Raw genomic sequence first — 24,770 nt, 5'->3', positions numbered from 1 at the left:
AGTTGTATATTCTTTTTTCTGATATAATTGGAAAGTAGCTTTAGCTTTAAAAGAATTTGGCTATTCCTTAGTGGACCCGAGTCTGTGCTCAGAGAATATAATAAAACCTGGTTTTAAAACGTCTGTGTTGATAAATATAATTAGTAGCCATATCAGTGACTCCTTGGATATTCCATCACAGGTAGTTTTAAAGACACAGCCTATCCTCAGTCAGTGGAAAGAGGCTGTTGCCACCCACAGTGGGGTAATGAAGACCGTCTTCTCCCAGAAGCTTGGTAGCTCTGGGTTAGGTGATCTGGGCAGTTCCAGATCCCTGTTACATAATCACATCTTTATTATTTTAGTTTTTAACATGACCTAGTCTGCACATCGGTGACCTTACATTGAATCAAATCCTGCCTGTCTGACATAAACCTTATTCCTCGTAATGTAAGTTGTGTTTGTTACTGTGTTACATAATGTTACTGTGTTACATTGTAGCCTCTTTGCTCATATCTTGTCCAGTATATCTGTGTTATTTCCCCTCTCCTTTGCCTTTTCTTGCCTTAGTTATCCTGACCTTATTTCTAACACAGAAGGGAACTGGAAAAATCCCTTCTTTTCCCAGCCTTCCAACCACTTATGTACCATCATAAGCAATAGTTCTTTGAAGGTTTGGCAGAATTCCCTTGACCATCCGACTCATCGCGGGGCGGCACTGCTGCCAAGGGGCCAGCGATTAGGCCAGTCGTGGGCACTGGGGACGGCCGCCTCTCCTGCTTGGCCCTCAAACCGCCAAGGTCTCCTTTCCCCCAGGTCTACAGGCTCTCTGTCCGGGAACAGGAGGCAGGGCGTAGGGCTCACGCGGGCATGCGCAGACACCGCGCTTGACTGGCGAACTACGCTCCCCAGAGGGCTCTGCGACCTCAAGCTGTGGGAAGCTCCCGCGAAGTGGCCATGGAGGCGGGACCGCCCGTAACGTAAGGGGCGCGCCCAACGTCTCTTGGGGATTGGTGGGGAGAGGAAGGCGGGGCCGGAAGGGGCGGGCTCTGGAGTCCCTTCCTCATTGTCCAGACAGTTCTAGAGCTGTCAGAGCGGGGCCGCCTCCTCTCCCCGGACATCCCCCTGAGCCCGACCTCTGCCTGACCATCGGGATGAAAGCAGTTGGCCGCGGCCGGAGAGGCCGGAGCGCCGGGAACATGGACGAGGAGCTCTGGCCGGGGCCAACCCGGGACCAGGCCCCCTCCCAGCCCAGTCCACCGGGCTGCGGGACCGGAGTTCGAATCCTACCTCTGTGGCCCATCCCGGGCCTGGCCATGGACCCCGGGCCCCGCCGGCAGGTGAGGGAGGGGCCGAGAGGTTTCTCCTTCTGCTTGAGCTCTTTGTGCTCCCGCCCCCAGCAGGTGGTCTGGGCCTGGGGTCGCGTGTTCGTTCCTGGGGCGTCCCCCACGTCCGCCTCCCGGAGTGAAGGCCTGCGGAGCCGCTGTCCCACCTGGGCGCTCTTCGGTAACGAAGGCGGGTCCGCGGCGCCCCCCAGCTTCGGGTGTCGGGGGGCTGCCCTTGACCTGTCACTGGGAGCGAGGACCCCCACCCCCCATCGCTGCCCCTTCCTGCACCTGAGCTCTCCCCGGCTCAGTTCCGGGATGCAGCTCATCCTCCCGCCCATGTTGGGAGCCTTGGGGGTCTGGGCGCCTCCGGGGAAGAATCTCCGATGGCTGATACTGTTATACTTGATCTTTGTATCTTCTGTGGTTGGGGTAGGGGGAGGCTGGTGCGTGGAGGCTGATACTGTTTCACTCTGGTCTTTGTATCTTCTGTGCTTCGAACGTGCCTGACACATGTCATCGCCTGTGCTGGTGCCTGAGATCGGATGCATTTCTCCTTTCCTCAAGGGGGCTGTGTCTGCTGATTGAAATCGTGATTGCCGTGGCTCCTCCTTTTGGTTCGATCGATCCATAATAAATTCTATTCTGGCTCTTCCCCTTTAATTTATATGAAACGCTGCTTCCTATAGGTTTCTCAAGTACCAAATCGCGGGGTTCTGTTTTTATATTTCTCCTATTTGCTTTCTTTACCGGTGAATTCAGCCCATTAACATTCAGTGTTAAAATTTTAAAATAGCTTAACATCATGGAGGCCAGAAGTCAAATATTCAAGAATTAGTATTTCATTTTCCTTCCTATCACCTCTACCTTTTTTAAATAGGAATTCCCTCTCTCTTACTAGCTTTGCTGGGGTTGAAACTGTGTAGTGGTGTTAATTGATACATTTTATTTTGATATTTCATTCACTTATAGGTGGTACTCTTTCCCATCCCCCCCAAGTCTCCATTTTTAAAAGTTAAGTAATACTGCTGAACATGTTGATTACAACTGTTAGTACATACAGTTTTACATTTTTACAACTTACTGCTTAACTGGAAGAATGTTTTGGTTTTTTTTAAACTTTGTAAAACCAGTGAGTTTGACTTGAATTTTCTTGCCTTTTGGGGTTGTCTTTATTTCTGTTGTTTTTTGTTGGCTTTCAATTTGTGAACACACATTTATTTAGTACCTGCTTTTGTCACATCTTCTGCTAAGCTATAAGAACGAAGACAACATTGAAGTAGTCTAGCTGAGGGATGTTAGCATGTGCATATAATACAGGCAAAGACAAAATAGTTATAAGGCCATTGGGGAGGAGAAGTTTTTGACCTGAGCCTTAAAGGAAATTATGAAAAAAAAAGTGGGAACAACTGTAATCTGTCATTATTAGATCTCAAAATGTATTATAAAATGCTAACCGTAAAAACTATTCAGTCAAAATAGTTGGTAAAAAATTAACTGGGCAAAAAAATTGAAAAGCTGGTCAGTGGAATTCAGTAGGTAAGCAAGACCCAGAAGCAATCAACATGGGGGGACCATTAGTAAAGGCATGGAGCTAAGAGAGGAGAATAGGGAGGGAGGCAGGGAGAAAATCAGCTGGAGCACTTATTGGGGAGTGATGTGGGATTAAGAATAGAAAAGTAAGACTGGGGCCAAACCATGGAGGGCCTTGAATTTCAGTAGCAACACTTTATACTTTGTTTCTCAGGCAAGAGAGATTCTGATGGTTGAGGGTAAGGAGACCATATGTTCCAGGCATGTGGAACATCCACAGTGAAGGCAGGAGGTGGGGTGTTGTGCATGGTAAACAATTAGAAGGCCAGTTTAGCTGGACTGTAGTATGTATGATGGAGAGGAATGTGTAACAAAATTGGAGAGTGGAGTTAGGGCCCAGTTGTATAGGGCTTTAAATGCCAAAAAGAAGAATTTGCATTTCATCTTTCAAATAATAGAGATAATATAAATAAGTGGAGTTTATCAAATTAAAAGGCATAGACCTGTGCTTTCAGAAAATCACTTTGGCAATAGTGGGGAGGAGGGATTATACTTCTGAGGGTCTAGAGGCAAGGAAACCAATGAGAACATTATTGCAATAATCCAGGTAATAGCAGATAGTTGCCAGAGCTAAACTAGTAGCTCTTTGGGTGGAGAGAAGGGGGACAAATGTGAAGGATGCTGTGGAAGGATAATGTTTGGCAGCTGATTGGTTGTGTGGGATGAGTGAGAAGCTAAGGATGACTCCGGGGTTGAGAACCTGGATGACTGGTATCCTCGACAGAAATTAGGGAAGAGGGGAAGAGGACTATGTTTAGAGGAAAAGATATTGAGTTCTGCTCCTGTTGTGTTAAATTTTAGATATCTAAGTGACATCCACTTTGAAATGGCCAGTGAACATTTAATGATGTGGAACTGGGGCTCAGGAAAGCGGCAAGGGCTAGATTTATAGATCTGTCCGCATAAAGATGGTTATTAAGCTCAGGAATGATGATGAGGTCACAGAGATGGTATAGAATGAAAAGAGGAAAGGGTCTAGGGTAGAGCTTAAGGGTACACCCAGAGTTGGGGGTGGGTTGGTGTTGATGATGCAGTAAAGGAGTAGTCAGAAGGAGGATCAGGGAGAAGGAGAATCAGAAGAGTGTCACAAAAACCCTGAGAGTTTGGTGAGTAGTGTCCAGTGCTACAGAGAGAAGGGTGCTGGCTGAGATCTGGCAATTAAGAGAGAGTCATTGGTGACTTTGGAGAGAGTGGTTTTAGTTGAGTAATATCAGAAGCCAGACTACAAAGGTTGGGGGAGGGGTGAGAAAGAGGAGAGGAACCCTAAGAAGTGGAAACAGATTTGTCTAGGAGTTCTCAATAAAACCCTACAAGTCTTCTCTTGTTTTTCTGAATTCTTCAAATTTGCTTTTTACAATACAGGAATATTTCTGTTCTACCATTCTTGCTTAGCCATTCCTAAAGGCAGCTTAGAGGTGTCAAAGATAGAGTGTGGGACTTAGAGTAGAGGACCCGAGTTCAGATCCTGCCTCAGACACTAGCTATGATTAATGTTTATTGTTCTTTTTAATTCTTACTTATCGGATGTATAATTTGTTTCCAGGTTTTTACTATTATTTAAGGCTGTGGTAACGATTTGGGTATATGTGGACTTCTCTACCATTAGACTTCTTGGGGTCTACATACGCTCCATAGCAGGGTCAGTTTAATAAACTTACTTTCAGGAGGAAATACTTTATTCGATTTTTTGTTAACTTTTTGTTTTGATACGTTGTTTATTTTTAAAAGAAAATTAAGTGAAACCATTTAATTTAGCTAGTGTGATTGACAGAAGCTATAATTTTCCATTCTTTTTTGTTCCTTAAGAAAAAGGAAAAAATCTTGGCCTAACCTCAATCATCTGGACCCTGCATTTTTGTTGTTGTTGTTCAGTCAGGTCCGACTCTTTGTGACCGCATTTGGGGTTTTCTTGGCAAAGATGCTAGAGTCGTTTGCCATTTCCTTCTCCAGCTCATTTTACAAATGAGGAAATTGAGGCAAGTATAATTAAGTGACTTACCCAGAGTCACCCAGTGAGGAAATGTCTGAGACCAGAGTTGAACTTAGGAGGAGGGGTCTTCCTGACTCCAGGTTCTGCACTCTATTCACAGAGCCCCACAGCTGCCCCATGACCCCCACACTAACCTGTGTATTTGCCCTGAAGCCAGGTGTCTCTTAGAAGTGTATTCATTTATGCCATTGTGGACATAATATATTTCATTCCCTTGCTTCTTTTGTCACTTCATGTGGTTTTTCCCCTGGTTCTGAAATTTTTCCTATCTGTCATTTCTTATAGCACAGATTTTAGTATTCATAGTCTACTATTTATTCAGCCATAACTAGTCATTGGGCACAGAATCTGTTTTCAGCCTTTTGCTGTTGTAGGGTTTGTCTTGGAACCTTTCCTAGAATGCCTCGCAGATAAACCCAAGTGGAATCTCTGCATCAGAGGGTCTGGTCAGTAACTTTTATTGCTAAATGCTAACTTGTTCCTGAATGGATGGATCATTTCACAGCTCCACCAACCATGTACTGCTGCAAGAACTCCATCAGTCATTGTCATTGAAATGATCGATTTCATCCTTTGTGATCATGCACCCGTGGTTTCTCTAAGAATTCTCCCCCTCCCATCGTTATTGAAGGTGCTTTTATCTACTTTCTGCCAATGTGTAATGATCAGACCTTTAATATTTAGATTTTTTACTTGTTTAGAGCTTATTTCAACATATGATGTGAGATGCTGATAGAACCTACTGTTTGCCAAACTGTTTCCAGTTTTCCCGTCAGTTCTTGTCAAGTAGAGATTTCTTCCCCAAGGAGTTTATGTTCTGGGGTTTCTGGAACACCACAGTAACCTGTTTACTTGTTTCTTAGTCTTGCTTATCTGCTTTGTTCTGCTGACTTACTTTTCTTGTTTTTAGCCAGAACAAAATGGTTTTGATAATGACTGCTATGCATATGATGTAGTTTGGCATCTGGAAGTACTCTTTGTCATTCTGTCAGGTTTTTTTTCTTCTTCATTCCTTTGAGTTTCTAGACATTTTTCTTTTCCTCCAACTCAATTTTGTTACTTTCTCTTGTTACATAAAGTGATGAGCTGGTTAGCATATTACTAAATCTATAAATGTATTTAGGTAGTAGTATTGCTATTTTCAGTATATACTGGTGTGGACCAATCACGATCAGTTAATATCTTTCCATTTATTTAAGTCTCTCTCTCCCCCTCTCTCCTTCTCTCTCCCTCCCTCTCCCTCTCTCTCCCTCTCTCTCTCTCTCTCTGTTTCTCTCTCTCTCTCTCTCTGTCTCTCTTCTCCTTCTCTCCCTTCTCTTCCCCTTCTTTCCTCCTCTCTCTCCCCCTCTCTCTCCCTCCTTCTCTCTCCCTCCTCTCTATCTTTCTCTCTCTCCCATCTCTCCCCTCTCTTCCCCTTCTCTTCCCTCTCTCTCTCTCTTCTCTCTCTCCTCCTCTCCCTCCCCCCCTCTCCCCTCACTCTCTCCCCTCCCCTCCCCTCTCTATCCCTCCCTTCTCTCTATCTCTCCTCTATCTCTCCCTCTACTCTCCCTCCCTCTCCTCATCCTCTCCCCTCCCTCCTCCCCTCCTCTCACCCTCCTACCTCTCTCCTCTCTCCTTCTCCCCTCCTTTTTCTCCCACTCTCTCATCCTCTCTCTCCCCTCTCTCCCCCTCTCTCCCCCCTCTCTCCCTCCCTCTCTCCTCTCTCTCCCTCCCTCCCTCTCTCTCTCGCTCTCTCACACTCTCTCCCTCCCTCTCCCCCTCTCTCCCCCTCTCTCCCCCTCTCTCCCCCTCCCTCTCCCTCTCCCTCTCCCTCCCTCCTCTCTCCCTCTCTCTCCCTCTTCTCCCCTCTCTCTCCCTCTCTCTCCCTCTCTCTCCCTCTCTCTCTCTCTCTCTCTCTCTCTCCCTCTCTCCCTCTCTCTCCCTCTCTCCCTCTCTCTCCCTCTCTCCCTCTCCCCCCCCCCACCCCTGTCTCTGTCTCGCTCTCGGTCTCTTGCTCTCTCTCTCTTTTTCTTGTTTCGAGGCAAGCGGGGGTAAATGACTGGCACAGAGTCATACAGCCATAAGTGTCAAGTATCTGAGGCTGGATTTGAACTCAGGTCCTCCTGACCCCTGGGCAGGTGCTCTTTCCAGTACACTACCTACCTGCTCCACTGTTTCTTTAAAAGGTGTTTTTTAATTGTATTTATATAAGTCCTGTCTGTGTCTTGGTGTATTGCTTCCATAATATTTGGATTAGGATTTCTATTTCCTCCTGATTTTTGTTACTGCTATATAGAAACACTGATAATTTTTTTGTGTATTTAAGTTATATCCTGCTACTTTGTTGTTGCCTTGAATAACATTTTTTATTGAATCTCTGAGAAATCATATTTCCAGATAGAGATCATTTTGTTTCCTCTTGGCCTGTACTTATACTATTCACTTAATTTTCTAGTTTTATGGCTCTAACCATTTTTTCTAGCATTGTTTCAAACAGAAGTGTACCCAGTGAGCATCTCTGCTTTATGCAGACCTTACTGGAAGAGCTCTTATTGGAAATCCAGCCCTGAAAGCTGCTCTGAGATGTTATTTAAGTCTCTTTTATGTTACAAAGAGGACTAGCTTTTAGATCAAAGTGGATATTTTTATGTTAAAGAAAAGTCGTTCCTGTGCTTTTTAGTGTTTAACATGAATGAGCCATTTTCTGCATCTTGATATGTGTGTGATTTTTGAATTATCTTTGTTATTAATATCTTCATGGTCCTTTCCACATCTAGATTTACAGTCCTATTAATCAGACTTAGAAAGCTTGTTGTTTTCATTATATTGAACCAACCGTGCGTACCTGATAGAATTACAGGTTAGTCATAGTGAATAATTGCACACATTTTTGTAGCCTCATTCCTTAGATTTTGTTAAATAATTTTGTATCAGAATTGGTTATTTTGGCTCTCTTTTCCTTGCCCTGCTTTATTTTTTTTTGTTTTGATTATCAGGACCATATTTGTAAGAATTTGAAATGCCTTCTTTCTCATTTTCACCAGCAATTTATGTAACATAGTAGCTATTAGTTCTTTGAATGTTTGGTAGAATTCACTTATGAAACCATGTGCTCCAGAGGAATATTTCTTTGGGCTTTCACTTATGGCTTGCTTAGCTTCTCTTTATAATAATAATTGTCTATTCTGTTCATCTCTCCACCAGTTTACTTCCAGTGCATATGTGAAAAAAAATCAAGATTTCTTGAAAGTTACACCCCCAAGAATGACTTTGTTCCATGACCCCATGATTATTAATAATGAGTAAAGCATAAAAAGGAAGGTGAATGCTTACTAGAAATGTTTGGCACCAACATGGCAGATGCCCAGTAGAGCCCATATGGGAAGAAGGATTCCTTGTAAGTGGTGAGGTCCTTCTGATGCTCCTGTTTACATGTGACCTTATACTGAATGCATCAGCACCAAGAATATTGCACATCTCCTGCATGAGATCTCTAGTCATTTGAAAGGATTTGACTGAACTCTCTGCATAGGAAAAAAAGAATTGATGAAGAACACTTGTTTAGATGCAATTGGTTGAACAGTCCTTAGAAATTGCCCATCAGCATATGCATCTTGGATGGATGGATGGATGGATGGATATTGCAAAGTCAAATGAGCTGAGCAGAGAATTGTACAGGAGGAATAGAGTAGGCTGGGTTGCCTTTGGGAAAGTGAGCAGTTTTTTTAAAGGGACCCTCTTTTAACACCAATATTCTTTCAGTGACACATGGCAATGAATCATGGAGTGCTACAGACTCTGAAGAACTGGAGTGGAGGATATGCCACAGTACAGTGGAGGCACACGTGACAAATGAAGACAAGGATGTCCTCAAAGAAACATGTGACCCAAAAAAGCAGGAGAAGGGTTATCAGAATGCTCAGTTCCCACCCCCCCACACACACATACACATCTCTGTTGGGTAGCAATATTGGTGGTACCCCCGAGCTCTTCCAGAATTCCCGCTGCTCCCCAGCTGTATTTGTTTTGTTTGTTGCTGGAATGCCTAAGCCTAGGACTTGTCCCTCTGTCCCCTTAGTGACTGTCAGACAAGAAAAGTATTGGAGAAGACCGTATCATCATTCAGCTTGTAAAGCTTTTCAAAGTTGCTTTTTAAGTTCGTTTTATCTGCTGGATTTCCATGTCAAAGAAAACCCAGCTCTGACTCTTCCTACAAATGTCTGATTTCCCTGTAAGTGTACTTAAAAGTAATCAGTTTTGTTAGTCCTTTTTAATCCTTGTAGGTTTATGCCCAAGAAGTTATTCTTGAGCATAAGTTATTTTCCCTTCTTAAGTAAATTTTATTCCGGTTTTTCCTTTCCAGTTCTGATGCATAGCCCATTGTATTTCTGGCTGGGATTTCTTAGCATATGATTTACCTTTCTTGCTAGCTGTTTAAAATAGTTGTTTTTGCTTTAACTTAGGAGCTCTAAATAAATGACTCATTTGATAATAATTTATTAGGCTCCTACCATGTGGCAGACACTAAGGACACAAATTTAACAATGATAATCATATTTCTAGATGAGTTAAAACTCAGGTTCCTCTCCAGTGATAACCCATGGATCACATCAATCTTATACTTTATCTCATATTTTAGCTCCAGTACTAACAGGCAATTTTCTTTTATCATTTAAAAAAATTATTCAGTATTTTTATTTGTCTTTTACATGTATTTTCAAATTATTTCTACAAAAACTCTTCAAGGTCAATTTTTACAAATATTTGAAGCTTATCATTTCAATTTCCAATTTTGCCATCTTTGGAGTTTGCTGTAATGTTTCTTGTCGTCCCACTATTTAAGTTCTATTTCTTCCATCATTTTATTCATAGTGTCCCTTTCCTGGCTAAGGTTTTTCAGTATCTTTTTCACATTTTTCATTAAGAGCTCTAATGTCATCCTTTATCTCTTCCTTTTTAAAAAAAAATTACAACTTCCATACACTCCTGGCATTTTTTTTTAGCAGTTCCATTCTCTTCTATTGGTTTCTGGTTATACCTACTGCTTTATTATTTTGCTCTGGAATTTTGTGGGCAGTAAGGTGGTGCCAGACCTGGAGTCAGAAAGACCTCAGATGCTAGCTGTGTGACCCTGGACAAGTCATTTAACTGTTTGCCTCAGTTTCCTCATCTGTAAGATGAGCTGGAGAAGGAAATTGCAAATCACTTCAGTATCTGTGGGGAAGCTAGGTTGCACAATAGATAAAGTGCCGAGCCTGGAATCAGGAAGATTCATCTTTAAATCTTGCCTCCGACACTTACTAGCTGTGTGAACCTGGGCAAGTCACTTTACTCTTTTGTCTCAATTTCGTCATCTGTAAAATGAGCTGGAGAAGGAAATGGCAAACTGCTCCATTATCTTTGCCAAGAAAACCCTAAATGGGGTCTTGAAGAATCGGACTAGAATTTGATCCTAGCATTCTCTTTCTATAGTACCTCTTCGTTGTATTAGTTTTCCTTTGCTTACTCATCTCCTGAGTCTCTGTAGGTTTGCAATGAAGGAGTCGGGTTGACCATTTTCTGGCAAGACCTAGGAGGCCAAGCTGATTGGTGGTGATCCTTCTTGTAGATATCTTCCTGTCATGGGATTAGATGCTTGTCTAATCACCATTCTTTCTTTCTTCCAGGGGTGTAGTTATTGGTACTCTACTTCTTTCTAGAGGTTTTGATTTTTATTCTGAACTATTTATTCTTTGGGGGTTTTTAATTGTTTTTTAAATTGTTCCTTTATTTGAGTTTTTGGTTAGTCTTCCTGTGAGTTTGTTCATGTAAAGGTTTCTTTCCCTCCCCCTCTCTCATGTGTGGTTATTTTATTAAGTATGTATTAAGTATGTTTTGGGGGGGTAGAACATTGTGGAGGGTGGGGCTGGGAGTATTGGTCAGTACTATTCATACATTTTGCCTACAAAGGCCCTGACAGACAAGAATCTTGGGCAGACAGGTGCAGAGGCCATGATTCCAAACTGTGCGATATACTTTCTAATTATGGCCAATCTCTCCCTCTTCTGGCCCAAGACCAAAGGAGACAAAGAATCACTAATGAACATTTGTTCAGTTTGGCAGTTCTGTGTGTGATTTCCCAAAGAAGTACGTTAAGTGCCCAGAGAAAGAAGATACAGAGTGTATGATGATCTCTTAAGTTCATCCTATCCACCAGCCTTTTCTCCTTGGGTTACTTTAGTGGGTAGGAAGACTGTGGGGAGGGCGAGCTTCACATCAAGGTTGGGCTTTAATTAAAAAAGCAAACCTCAGTTGTCCATCAGTCAGAGGGGATGGGAAGTCAAATTTGGGTGGAAACAAGAACTAGGATTATGTCACGCTGAGGGGGAGGGTGGAAACAAAGGCAAATTGCAGCAAACACATTGTTCTCTAGGAAATAGGTGTGCCCTTGGATTCTGGCTGGCTCAGTGTACTTGATGATCTCGGTGGTCAGGTGTGAGTAGCTTAAAAACCAAGTGCTTACAGCAGAGCCGTCAACTCTCCCCAAACCCTTCCAACCAGATTAAAATGGAATGGCAAAATGTTGGACAAAATAAATAAAAATACAGCACAACATAGTTACGGCATGGTTTTCTAAGTCAGCGTGTGGCCAGCAGGGCTTGGGCCTGAAGATAGGAAGACCTGAGTCTGAAGTCCGCCTGAGAGACTGCAAGGATGGGTGACTCTGGTCCTCAGTTTCCTCATCTGTAAGGTGGGGATCACACTGGCACCCACCTCACATGGGGTGTGGTGAGGATCAGACGACTTATTGTATGTGCTGTCTTATAAACCTTAAACTGATCTATAAATGCCAGCTACCATTATTATTATTATTGTGATTAATCCCTTGGTCATGTGTTCTTAGACACACCTAAACATGCTTAGACTTGTGCTCCCAAGTGCGAGAGAGGCAGTATGGTGGTACACAGAGCCCTAGTCAGACCAGCTGGGCTCCAGGGGCCTGCCTTTGCTTCTGCTGAGTTTGGGAATCAGTGTCTTTCCTTCTCACCCCATCTCTCAGCATCTCAGCTTCCTTTAAAGCTTAACTCAGTATTGTGCAGTCCCTACATGGGGTCTTCCCAGGCCTCTCAGACACAGAGTTACCTTGTACTGACTTTGTATTTCTGTTACTATGTTGCTTACCTTGATAGAATATCTGTTCTTTTGGGGCAATGATTCTTTTTGATTTCAGTCCCTACCTTGATGGGTGCCACGTGATAGGTGTTTAAATGGTGGTGTATTGATTGGTGGGCACACCGCAGACTTTCCAGATTACCTTTCTTAGATTTTTTTTCTGTTTAACATGTTTTTTTCAATGAATAGAAACCTATTTTTTCTCCTCTCATGGAGGCAAAAATCCTCATAACAAATATGCATAGTCAAAAGAAATTTCTACATGAGCCAAAATATCTCCATGTCCACAATGCATATGCCTCAGTCTGGATCCTAAGTATATTTTTTATCAAGAGGAGGCTCATACGCTTCCTCATCAGTCCTCTGGACTTGTGGCTGGTCAGCGGATTTATTGAAATCATTCTTTCTTTCACAATCATAGTACAAATTGTTCTGCTGCTTCTCTTCATTCCGCTCAGCATCAATTCATACAAGAATTCCTTGGTTTCTCTGAATCAATGGACTTCAGCATTGCTTACAGCACAATAACATATCACTCCACTCTTATGCCATAATTTGTTCAGCCCTTCCTCATTTGATTACACTCCCTTACTTTCCAAGATTTGTCTTTTTTCTTTTCTGTCATATTAGCCAATCTGATAGCTGTGTGGGAGTAGCTCAGAGTTATTTTAATTTGCATTTTCTAATCAATAGTGGTTTAGAGCATTTTTATATGATTATAGATAGCTTTGATTACTTTGTCTGAAAACTGTTCATACCCTTTGACCATGTATCAGTTGAGGAATGACTTTGACTCCATTTTCTATATATTTGAGAAATGAAGTCTTAATCAATGAAACTTGCTATAAATTTTTTTCACAGTAATGATTACTATGTATTTCCCTCCATCCTATTTTCTCCCTGTTTATCCTACTCTCTCTTCTTTCACCCTGTCCATTCTCAAAAGTGTTTTGCTTCTGATTTTTACCTCCCCCAATCTGCGCCCCCTTCTCTCACCACCACTCCCTTCTCTTATCTCCTTACCCTCCTACTTTCCTGTATGGTAAGATAGATTTTTACACCCAACTGAGTGTGTGTGTTATTCCCTCTTTGACCCAATTCTGATGAGAGTAAGGTTCATACGGCTCTCCCCTCCTTACATTCCCCCTCCACTGAAAAAGTTCTTTCATACCTCTTTTATGTCAGATAATTTACCCCATTCTGCCTCTCCCTTTCCCCTTCTCCCAATGCATTCCTTTCTTATCCCTTAATTTTATTTTTTTAGATAATCATCTTATCATATTAAACTCACACCATGCCCTCTGACTATGTGTACTCCTTCTAACTGACCTAATAATGAGAAAGTTTTTAGGAGTTAAAGCATCATTTTCCTGTGTAGGAATGGAAACAGTTTAACCTTATTGGATCCCTTCTGATTTCTCTTTTTATGCTTCTTTTGAGTCTTGTATTTGAAAGTCACATTTTCAAGAGCAGCTAGGTAGCACAGTAGATACAGCACCAACCCTGGAGTCAGGAAGACCTGAGTTTAAATCCAGCCTCAGACACTTGCTAGCTTGCCTCCAAATTTTTTTTTTAAAAAGTCAAATTTTATATTCAACTCTGGTCTTTTCATTAGGAATCCTTGAATGTCATCTATTTCATAGAATATCCATTTTCCTCCCTAAAAGATTATACTCATTTTTGCTGGCTAAGTGATTCTTGGTTCTAATCCTAGCTCTTTTGCCCTCCAGAATATCATATTCCAAGCCCTGCCATCCTTTAACATAGAAACTACTAAATCATGTGTTATCCTGACTCGATATTTGAATTGTTTCTTTTTGGCTGCTTGCAATATTTTCTCCTTGACCCGGCAGCTCTGGAACTTGGCTATAATATTCTGGAAGTTTTCATTTTGGAATTTTTTTCAGGAGATTATCAGTGTATTCTTTCGATTTCTATTTTGCCCTGTGGTTTTAGAATATCAGGGCAGTTTTCCTTGATAATTTCTTGTAAGATGATGTCTAGGCTCCTCTTTCGATCATGCCTTTCAGATAGTCCAATAATTCTTAAATTCTCTCTCCTGGATCTATTTTCCAAGTCAGTTGTTTTTCCAATGAGATAGTTCACATTTACTTCTTTTTTTTTCATTCCTTTGATTTTGTTTTATTATTTGTTGTCTCATTGAGTAATTAGCTTCTGCTTGCCCACTTCTAATTTTTAAGGAATTATTTTCTTCCGGAAGCTTTTGTACCTTCTTTTCCATGGGCAAATTCTACTTTTTAAGGAGTTCTTTTCTTCAGGGGGTTTCCCCCCCTTTTTCCACTTGACCAGTTCTGTTTTTTTAAGGAGTTCTTCTCTTCAGTGAATTTTTGTATGTATTTTTCCATTTGGGCAATTCTGCTTTTCAAGGCATTCTTCTTATTCTTGGATTTTTGTGCTTCTTTTAGCCTAGTCAGTTTTTTTCAGGTGTTGTTTTCTTTAGTAATTTTTGATGCCTTTTTTACCAATCTTGTTGACCCTTTTTTCATGATTTTCTCTCATCCCTCTCATGTTTCTTCCCAATTTTCCCTCTCCTTCTCTTACTTGATTTTTAAAATCCTTTTTGAGCTCTTCCATGACCTGGGGCCAGATCATGTTTTTCTTTGAGGCTTTGGATGTAGGAGTTTTGACTTTGTTGTCTTCTTCTGAATGTGTGTTTTGATCTTCCTTGCCACCATAGTAACTTTTTGTGGTCAGGATCTTTTTCTGCTATTTGCTCATTTTCCAGCCTATTTCTTAACTTTTAACTCTATGCTAAAGTAAACTTCTGCTTCTGGAGTGGAGGGGGCACCATCCCAAGCTTCACGTTTTTGGTGTAGCTGTTTTCAGAGATAATTCTGGGGGCCTATAAGTTTTTGGTTCTTCCGAGGGGGTATGATCTAAGGAGAGGTGCATTTACTACTCTTCTGTATTGTGCCACTGGTCTGTGAGTGACCACAGTCACTCTTTTCAACCCTGGAACTATGACCAGGGTCCCTGCTCCCCTGTAGCCACAGTTCTACTGTGCAAGTGCTCCTCTTCCCCCTAGGGCTGAGACCCTGGACCTAGATCCAAGTATGCGTGATGCAAGCAACAGAGTCCTGCCCCTGTGCCAACAAAGGGATGCCTGTAATCTCCTTCTGACCAGTTGTCTGATCCCCTTACCATCTGTGGGCTGAGAACTCTGGAAACTGTCACCGCCACTGATTCAGTCACCCCAAAGCCTGCTCCTGGTTTGCTGAGGCCTGGTGTGTGCTGGTGTGGCCTGTGTTCCACTCACACCCTGATGCAACAGACTTTTCCTGCTGATCTTCTAAGTTGTCTTGGGCTGGAAGATTGTTTCACTCCCACCTTTTGTGGGTTCTAGAACTTGTTGTGAGGCATGATCTTAAAGGTCTTTGGAGAGCTTTGGGGGACAGCTCAGGTGAGTCTCTCCCTTTTCTCTGCCATCTTAGCTCTGCCTCCTGTATCTTATTTTAGATGACCAATGTGTATATATGTATATACATTAGTACTTATGGATCCTTTTCCTCCTTTTTTAAAATCTCATTTGAGGTATAGATCAGGTAGTGGTATAAGCAGGTCAAAGACTATGCAGTTTGGGGCCCATGGTTCCAAATTGCTTTCCAGAATGGCCAGAGCAGTTGACAGATCCACCAACACTGCAATAATGTGCTTATTTTCCTGCAGCCTCTCCAGTGTTCGTCCTTTTAATTTCCTGTCAGCTCTGCGAACCAGAGGTTGAACCTTAGAGTTCCTTTGATTGACACTTCTCTGTGATTTGAGCCATTTTCATATGGCTTTTGATCGTTTCGATTTCCTTCTTTGAAAACTGTCTACGTCCTTTTTACTCTTTGTCACTTAGGGATTTCTCTTAGAGTTAGCAGCAGTTTTCATTTTTTCTCTTCATTCCCATTATTTAACAGTATCTTGTGTATAATAAGTACTTAATAGATGTCTTACTGATTGGTCAAATGAGATGTTTGTAAAGTGTGTAGCAAGTGCCTGGCACACAGTAGGCACTTAATAAATGCTGATTGGCTCCCCTCTCTGCCTGTGGTTCAGAATCGAGTACATTTCAGTTGTCCAGCAGTTACCCCAGTAATTGTCGTGGGGCCCAGCTGAGCCTGCAGTCTCTTGGGAAGTGCTTCCCAAGTCGTTAAACACATCTCTGTTCCGTTCACATCTTTCTGAGGGCCGCTGCACGAATAAGCACAGTGTCTGTATGTTCTGTTTCAGGGATGGGTGACGTTCAGGGATGTTGCTGTGGAGTTCACCCGGACAGAATGGCAGCACTTGGCCCCTTTTCAGAAGGAGCTGTACAGAGACGTGATGCTGGAGAACTACAGGAACCTGGTGTGCCTTGGTAAGGACGGGCTCCTGCGGTGATTCAGTCTGCTCCCCAGGTGATAGAGGTCTTCATTAGTGAGAGCCGGGGCTTCTTTGGAAAGAATGCAGAGACCAGAGGTGATGAACCCGTTTGTGTCCAAGAGCTAGGGACTTGTGAAAGGCTTTGGCAGCTGAGTTGTGTTGCCCCAGAGATTAGACTTTCTTGCTCCTTGTGCTCTGAATAATAACTCAGATAATTGATGGCATAAAAGGTTCCTCTCTCATACTGGAAATGAATTTATTTGTCTGACACCAAATATACTATGTGAACATTTCCCCATCTCTAGCATGCTTCAAAGGTCATTTGTAGTACTGTCCGGAGCTTCACGTGCTTTTTCTCCAAAGGGAAGGAGAAGGATTAAATCCTGGAATGGTTCTGTGTCCCCAGTAACTTCCCTTTTCCAACAAATAGGACTTGCAGTTTCCAAGCCAGAGGTGATCTCCCAGTTGGAGCGAAGGGAAGCACCCTGGACACCAGGAGGGATCCAGAGAAGTAGCTGTCCAGGTGAGTGGGTCACTGTAAACAACCATTCACTTGGCCAGTCTAGGAAAGTGCTAGTAAAACTTTGAACGTGGACATCTCCTCTTGACTGCCCAGGCCTTGGGAGAAGAGCTGAAATTGTGTGGCCTTGGCTGCCTCCTGGAGACTCATCTTGATGTCTGCAGCTCAGTGTCCTGACATCTCTCCCCTCCTAATGTCCCTCCAGTGTCAGAGAAGGGGATGCCTCAGCAGGGATGGGACTTCCTCTCCTCCCTTTCTGCCCCCTTTCCTGATGCTCTGCTGTTTTCACCAAACAGAACAAGTTGAGTTCTTCTCTCTCTAGTGTGTCAGCCTTTCACAAACCCAAGAACGTGGTGTTGTCCCTGCCTCACATCTTCTCTTCCCACTAAATACCCCCAATTGCTTCATTGAGCTGTTTGATGGCAGGAGCTTAAGGCACCACCCCCCCAACCTTCTGGTTTCCCACCTCTGGAAACTTCTTTACTGAGATGCCCAGAAATGAATGTGTGCACAAACCACAACTTCCCTGGTATCAGAAGATAAGTGGAAAATGATCTGGGGCTTTTAGTGGACCTCAAGCTCAGATGAGTCAGCACTGGGCTGTGGTGCCATTAAGGGAAGCATAGAGTTGAGAAGGGGGAGGTGAGAGTCTCCTCATGCCCAGCCCTGATCAGATCTGTCTGGAGTGTTAACTTCTAGTGGTGGGATTCAGAGGCCAGGTCACTGCCCTCTACTTTGCAGGATCCACTCACTGCCTTTTTGTTTTTTAATTGGGACGTTTATCCTTTCCCAACCCAGCAATGTCTCTCCCATTCAACCTGCTGTTTCTAAGGTCACTGGCAGTGGCTCGGTAATCACACCTGCCAGCTCATTCTGTGGAACATCATCCACCTGGGCCAGGTGACGTGTACTCCTCCAAGGCAGCCAGGGCTCTCTGCAGATCTCAGGACTTATCTAAGTATCTTTTCCTTTTAGTCCCTCTTGGTCAGTCCTTTCCAGCCCCAGGGTCATTCTTGGCTGAGGAAGCCAACGCTGAAGAAGAGCTGCTTTATCCTTTTCCCATCTAACCTTGGAATAGTCCTACCTCCTTTTGGATCTTCTTTTCCCTGAGCTAGCTTAAAACAAGCTGTCTTTTTGTTATTCCGTATTCAGTAGCACCCAGGACATTCTGTTCTCCCAACATGGCAGGTCCATAAACTAGTCTCCTCTTCCCAATGTTCCCACTTTTTCTGCCCCAACACTTAGTTCTGCCTTGTTCGTGGGAATCAGTCCTAGAGTAGTATTTTCCTTGGTTGGCACCTTCCATGTTTTGAAGCATGAAATTATCAAGGCAAGTCAAGCCATCATTCTCTGCTCCACTGTAGTTAGAGAGAACTCTGACAGATGCCCAGGTACCTGAAACCCTCTTGTCATCACTGTACCATGCCTCAGCCAGGTCTGTGATCTGTTTCTTTTTTATTTTTCAAGTTCTTCCAAATTTGATAAACAGCAACAAACATGAACATGTCAAAATCCAAAGAAAAACCTAAAGCACTGCATCACATCTCTGTTGTGCACAGCTTGTATTTCTCGTCAAAATTAGAGCATAAATTCAACGTGTTAATTTTAAAGCTGTCCTACCTGTCTTGATTTGACCTTCTTCTGAATCTCTCTCTGCTCACTTCTGCTTTTGAAGGTTGCCATGACCCTCATTTCTTTATTCCCTTCTTTTGTTGGCTTCATTTCTGGTTTTCTTTCCCCACCCACACCTCTGAAATTCCTCCTCAATTGAAAACCAACACTTTTACCCAGTAAACATAGTTAAGTAAAGCATATCCATTTGTTGATCATATCTGGAAATGGATGTCTGAGTTTGCACTTCCAGTCCTTCACCTTTCTCTTAGGCATTACATACATGCTTCTTCATTGGTTTCCATATCACTTAAGTTTTCCTCAGGGTCTCTGAATGCATCCTTTCTCATCGTTTCTTATGGTGTAACAACGTACTATACAACAATAACATACTGTGATTTGTCCATCCGTTCCTCAACTGATGGGCACCAACCTTATTCCTAGATCTTTGCTATTAAAAAAAAGTGGTTCTGTCAATATTTTTCTATAAATAAGTCCTTTCCCTTTTTCTTTGGTTTTTTTGAGGTATATGTTTAGTAGTGGTGCCTCTTGGTCAAAGGCTAGGCCAGATTTGGTGACACTCTGGGCCTGGTTCCATGGTGCTTTCCATCATGGCAGGCCCGCTCCGAAGCTCCACTCTCCTTGTATTGCTGAGCCTGGGTTCCCTTTTATCAGTGATCATTTCCGTTTCTGCCATTCTCAGTGCGAGGCGGACCCACAGGGTTGCTTTAGTTCACATTTCCCTGGTTATTTGGGATACTGAACATTTTTGTGTGAGTGTCTGTCGATAGCTTGGACTGTTTTTCCTTTGAGAAAATATCCTTCAATCATTTATCTAATGAAATGTAGCTCTTGAATTTTCTTGTATGTGTCAGGTAGAAGAGGTTTATCGGAGAAACTTGCTGAAAAGATTTTTTTCCCTCTCATTAATTGTTTCCCTTCATAGTTAATAACATTGATTTTGGTTTTTTGCGAAAACATTTCCATTTATGTAATCACAATTGTCCATTTCATCTTCTGTGTTCTCTGCATCTGTTTTCTTCTGTCCTCCTTTAGTTTGTACTGTGGCCTTTTCTATCTACATCCTATACCATGTGGAGCTTCTTGTGATGTGTGGGGGAGATCTTGAGCTAAACTTGATTTCTGTCAAACTTCTTTCAGGAGTTTCTTCTATTGACACAAATCAGAACCTATCTATGCCTGCCTGTGCTGCGCCACTCTTGTCCATGTTCTCCCAAATGTTCACCACAGAGCATCTTCCCCACATGTTAGGGGCCTTCCTTGCATTTTCCCGATATCACAAGGTTCCCATTAGAGCTGTCTTGCTGTCCATGCATCATGCCTTGACACATAAGCTGTACATCTCTCCTATCATGTAATTCCTTGACAAAGACCTTTACTCACCAAAGTTCCTTGTTCCTGATCACACCTACCAAGGCCTCTTCATTTTATTCAGTGTGATATTTGTCTTTGCTTCTTCAGAAGCAGTGGGATAACACATCTCATTTCTACTTAACAATACTAGGAAATTGTCGGTATTGAAAAAATGTCCCTTTGCCTTTATGAGAATCTTAGGGTCTGTAAACATTTTGCAATTTCCTCAGAGCAATCCAGCTTGCTCTCCTTTTCCAATCAGTGCCAAGCTCGTTGTCTCTTTCCTGTCTATCCCCAATACAGAGACTGTTCAGCGCGCTCTATAGGACAATTTCAAAATGTACATTGAAATCTGGGCAACAGACATTGTTTATCCTCACCATCTTTTTTTCGGTAGATGGACAGACCAAACTCTTTGGAGAGGTTATAAATTTCTTCAAGAACACTCTGCATTGTCAGGGGGCTTTGATGTAATGTGCAAATGGTGTATCTGGAAGATACCAAATAACTACAGAATTCTTTAAACTATCTAGGAGTGAACACACCAAGACATATATAGGACTTACGTAATTAGGAATGTAAAACAATTTGGACTGAAATGAAGGAAGACCTAAATAATTAGAGACAAGTAGAACATTTGTGGGTGAGAGAGGCCAATGCAGTAAAAATGACAGTACTCCCTAAATTAATCTGCCTATCTGGTATCATGCCAACTCAGTCATAAAGGGGGATCTTATGTGGATTGAGGTAACAGTGACCAGAGTAACAAGGCAAAGACTATTAAGAGAAATAGTGAATGAACATTTTAGTGACAGGGATAGAGCATTATAAGATCTCAGTTAAATTGTAAAGTAATAATTATCACAAATACCTAAACCAATTAACAAATAGAAAAGTCAGTAAATGGAAAGAACTAATAAGTAATATCCAGAACCCTAATATCTGATAAACCCAGAAACATAAACTCCTGACAGAGGGACTACTTATTTAAACAGGACCTTCTGAGTAAAGTATAAAGCAGTCGGATGGAGATAGATGGAGGACACAGAAGGCAGGAAGGTGTACGTGTACAACAGGAATAGCAGAGAGGACATTCATGTTTTTTTTATTTCATTCAGATTGGGAGGCTACTCCTGAAACCAAGGAGTCAGCTCTAAAGCTGGACATGTCATTGGAAGAATCATCCTGGGAACGTGCTGCCACGTTAAAGAGGCACCACAAAAGTGAGGAAAAAAATCCTCAGAAAGGAAAAAGAACACAAAAGAAACCTGCAAATAAATTGAGAGGCCACAAATATAACAACTGTGACAGTAGTTTCAGTCTAGGGCACGTCCCTTTTGCACAACAGAGATTATCTGTTGGAACAATTCTCCATAAATGTGATAAAAACAGAAAGCACTTCAGACTGTCTACAGACTTAAGAAAACACAAGAGAATACATTCAAAGAAGATATTTTTCAAGTATAGTGAATACATGAAATTCTCTAAGTATAACTCACACTTTATTGAAAATGGCAGGCTACATAATGGAGAGAAACGCTATCAGTGTAATGAATGTGGGAAGGCCTTCAGCCAAAAAGCTAGTCTTATTCAACATCGTAGAATTCATACTGGAGAGAAACCTTTTGAATGTAATGTGTGTGGGAAGGCTTTCCGCCAGAGCACAGGACTTAAGCAACACCGAACAGTTCATACTGGAGAGAAACGTTATGAGTGTAATCAATGTAGAAAGGCTTTCCGTCTGAGAACACAGCTTATTCAGCATTATAGAATTCATACTGGAGAGAAACCATATGAATGTAATGACTGTGGGAAGACTTTCCGCCAGAGTGCACAACTTACTCAACACCAAACAATTCATACCGGAGAGAAACCTTATGAATGTGCTGAATGTGGGAAGGCCTTCCGCCTAAGAACATTGCTAATTCAACATCATAAAATTCATATTGGAAAGAAACCTTATAGATGTAATGAGTGTGGGAAGGCCTTCCGCCTCAGTTCACAGCTTATTCAACATCAGACAATTCATACCGAAAAAAAGCCTTATGCATGTACTGTATGTGGAAAGTCTTTTCATCAGAGAGCCTTACTTACTCAACATCAGACAATTCACAGTGGGGAAAAGCCTTATGAATGTAATGAATGTGGTAAGGCCTTCCGAAATAGCACATGCCTTACTCAACATCAGACGATCCATACTGGAGAAAAACCTTATGAATGTTATGAGTGTGGGAAGGCCTTCCGACTGAGTGCATATCTCATACGGCATCAAAGAATTCATACTGGAGAGAAACCTTTTACATGTAATGACTGTGGGAAGGCCTTTACTCACAATGCAGGACTTTCATTGCATAAAAGAATTCATGCTGGAGAAAAACCATATGAGTGTGATGAATGTGGGAAGACCTTCCGACGAAGATCAGGGGTTGTCGAACATAAGATAATTCATACTGGAGAGAAAACTTATAGCTGTAATGAATGTGGCAAGGCTTTCCGCTGGAGGACAGGACTTATCCAACATCAGAGAATTCATACTGGAGAGAAACCTTATAAATGTGATGTTTGTGGGAAAGCCTACCGCTTAAGCAAAGGACTTACTCAACATCAGAAAATTCACACTGGAGAAAAACAATACGGATGTACTGAATGTGGGAGTGCCTTCCGCCTGAAAAGACAGCTTAGTCAGCATCAAAAGCTTCATAGTGGTGAGAAGCGTTATGAGTGTGATCAGTGTGGGATGGTCTTCTGTCAGAGTAGAACCCTTATTCAACATCAGAGAATTCATAGTGGAGAAAAACCTTATGAGTGTAATGAATGTGGGAAAGCCTTTCGCTTAAAGACACGTCTCAATGAACATCAGACAGTTCATACTGGTGAGAAACGCTTTGAATGTAGTGAGTGTGGGAAGGCCTTCCGCCAGAAGACACATCTTACTGAACATCTGTCAATTCACAGTGGTGAGAAACCCTTTGAATGTAATGAATGTGGGAAGGCCTTCCGCTTGAGAACACAGCTTACTCAACATTACATAATTCATACTGGGGAGAAACCGTATGAATGTAATGTATGTGGCAAGGCTTTCAGTCACAGGACAGAACGTAATCGACATTATAGAATTCATACTGGAGAGAAACGTTATGAATGTAATGAATGTGGGAGGGCCTTCCGCTTGAGCACACACCTTACACGGCATAAGAGAATTCATACTGGTGAGAAACCTTATGAATGTAATGAATGTGAGATGGCCTTCCGCCTGAGGGCACAGCTTACTCATCATCAGAGACTTCATATTGGAAAGAACATTTAGGAGAGTTAACATGGAGGAAAGGGTATCTTCCAGAGCAAACACCTTTCTCACATTAGTTAATACCAAATAGAGAAAAGTTGTCTATGTAACAATTATGGAAAGCCTTTGAGCCACAGCACAGAACTTAGGAAATATCAAGTACTTCCTACTGAAAAGCCATATGCATATAATGAATGTGAGGTTTATAGCTGGAGTACAAACTTTTGCTGAAAATTAAGAACTTAAAGGGGAACCCCACAGTTGAGGCAGATATCGCTCTACTTTCTAGCAGGTTTCCTAAAGCTTTTTCTTCCCACCTGTAGTTTCTTATCATCTTCCTTCCAAATCCCAGTGCTTACTGCAGTTGACTTAGATGCTTAATAAATTTAAATTACCTGATCTTAGCTTCATTCATACTTCAGCAAATGTGGATTCTAACAATTCTTTTCTCTTTCTCTTCTTTCCTATGCCTTATTTCAACCTTCTACTGGCCTCTTTCTTGCTGCCTACAAACATTCTCAAATCTCCTGCATCCTTGAAAAGCTTCACTAGATCTGCCATCCCTGATAGCTGTTGCCCTGTATCTGTCCTCCCCTTGATGGCTACAACCAGCTCAGAAAAACTCAAAAAACCTTGACTGCCTCCATTTCTTCTCCTCTCACATAGTCTCTTCCGGTGTTGCTCCCAACCTGACAGGTTTGGCTGATTCCAAGATTACTAGTGATCTCTCACTTGGCCTTTCTTCAGTTCTCAGAGTTCTCAACTCTCTGCAGCATTTAATCCTGTTGACCACCAACTCCTAATGGGTACTTTCTACTGCCTGGATCTTTGTGACACTGCATTCTCTTGCTTTTCCTACATATTGGGCTGCTGTTCCACAGTCTCATCCATATCCCATCCCATTTTTATGAGAGTATACCAGAGATCCGTCCTGGGCAGCCATCCATCTACACTCGCTCTTGGATTTCTCATCTCTTGCATATTGAACAATGCTTGTGACTCCTAGATATCTCTTGAGTTCCAGTGCCATATCACTAACTGCATATTATACATTTCTTATTGTATTCCCTGTAGGCCTCATAAATTCATGGACATGTTCAAAATAAAATTTCATTATCTTTCCCCTAAAACTCCTCTTCCTAAGCTTCCTATTTCCATTGAGAGTACCCCCATGCTTTGTTATTATTCAGTTTTGTCCAGCTCTTCATGGCCCCATTTGGGGTTTTCTTGGCAAAAATACTGGAGCAGTTTGCTGTTTCCTTCTCCAGCTCATTTCACAGATGAGGAAACTGAGGCAAACAGGGTTAAGTGACTTGCTCAGGGTCACACAGCCAGTAAGGCCACATTTGAACTCATGACGATGAGCCTTCCTGATTCCAAACCCACTGCTGTATCCACTATGCCACCTAACTGCTTGTAGAGCACCAGTCTTAGAGTAACCCAAATTCATGTCTTTAAAGTCATCCTTGGCTTGTCGTCTCAACCTGCATATCGAGTCAGTTAACCGGTTTTGACTTTTCTAGCTCTATAACATCTTTCAAATCCTTTTTTTTCCCTCTGAACCCATACCCTAGTTCAGATCAGCATCCCCTC

The 24,770-nt window shown here is 42.3% G+C and overlaps 1 protein-coding gene across 1 annotated transcript; it reads left to right on the top strand.

Annotated features, from left to right (window-relative positions):
* Positions 1 to 1,121: 1,121 nt before the first annotated feature.
* LOC118831884 (zinc finger protein 420-like) lies at positions 1,122 to 24,362 on the top strand. Its single transcript, XM_036739357.1, has 4 exons — positions 1,122 to 1,319; positions 16,255 to 16,381; positions 16,817 to 16,909; positions 21,010 to 24,362. Exons 1-4 carry the CDS (start codon positions 1,134 to 1,136, stop codon positions 23,196 to 23,198), a joined length of 2,595 nt encoding a protein of 864 aa, XP_036595252.1. The 5' UTR covers positions 1,122 to 1,133; the 3' UTR covers positions 23,199 to 24,362.
* Positions 24,363 to 24,770: the final 408 nt, after the last annotated feature.

The sequence above is a fragment of the Trichosurus vulpecula genome, chromosome 1 (genome assembly GCF_011100635.1).
Source record: "Trichosurus vulpecula isolate mTriVul1 chromosome 1, mTriVul1.pri, whole genome shotgun sequence".
Taxonomy (NCBI): domain Eukaryota; kingdom Metazoa; phylum Chordata; class Mammalia; order Diprotodontia; family Phalangeridae; genus Trichosurus; species Trichosurus vulpecula.
Note: the sequence above shows the minus strand (reverse complement) of the source record. Positions and strands in the feature narration are given on the sequence as shown.

Excerpts from the sequence above, each read along its gene's own strand:
- LOC118831884 (XM_036739357.1), top strand. The coding sequence starts at position 1,134 with ATGAAAGCAGTTGGCCGCGGCCGGAGAGGCCGGAGCGCCGGGAACATG. Across the intron at positions 16,382-16,816 it reads CAGGAACCTGGTGTGCCTTG|GACTTGCAGTTTCCAAGCCA; the intron begins GTAAGGACGGGC and ends TCCAACAAATAG. Across the intron at positions 16,910-21,009 it reads CCAGAGAAGTAGCTGTCCAG|ATTGGGAGGCTACTCCTGAA; the intron begins GTGAGTGGGTCA and ends TATTTCATTCAG.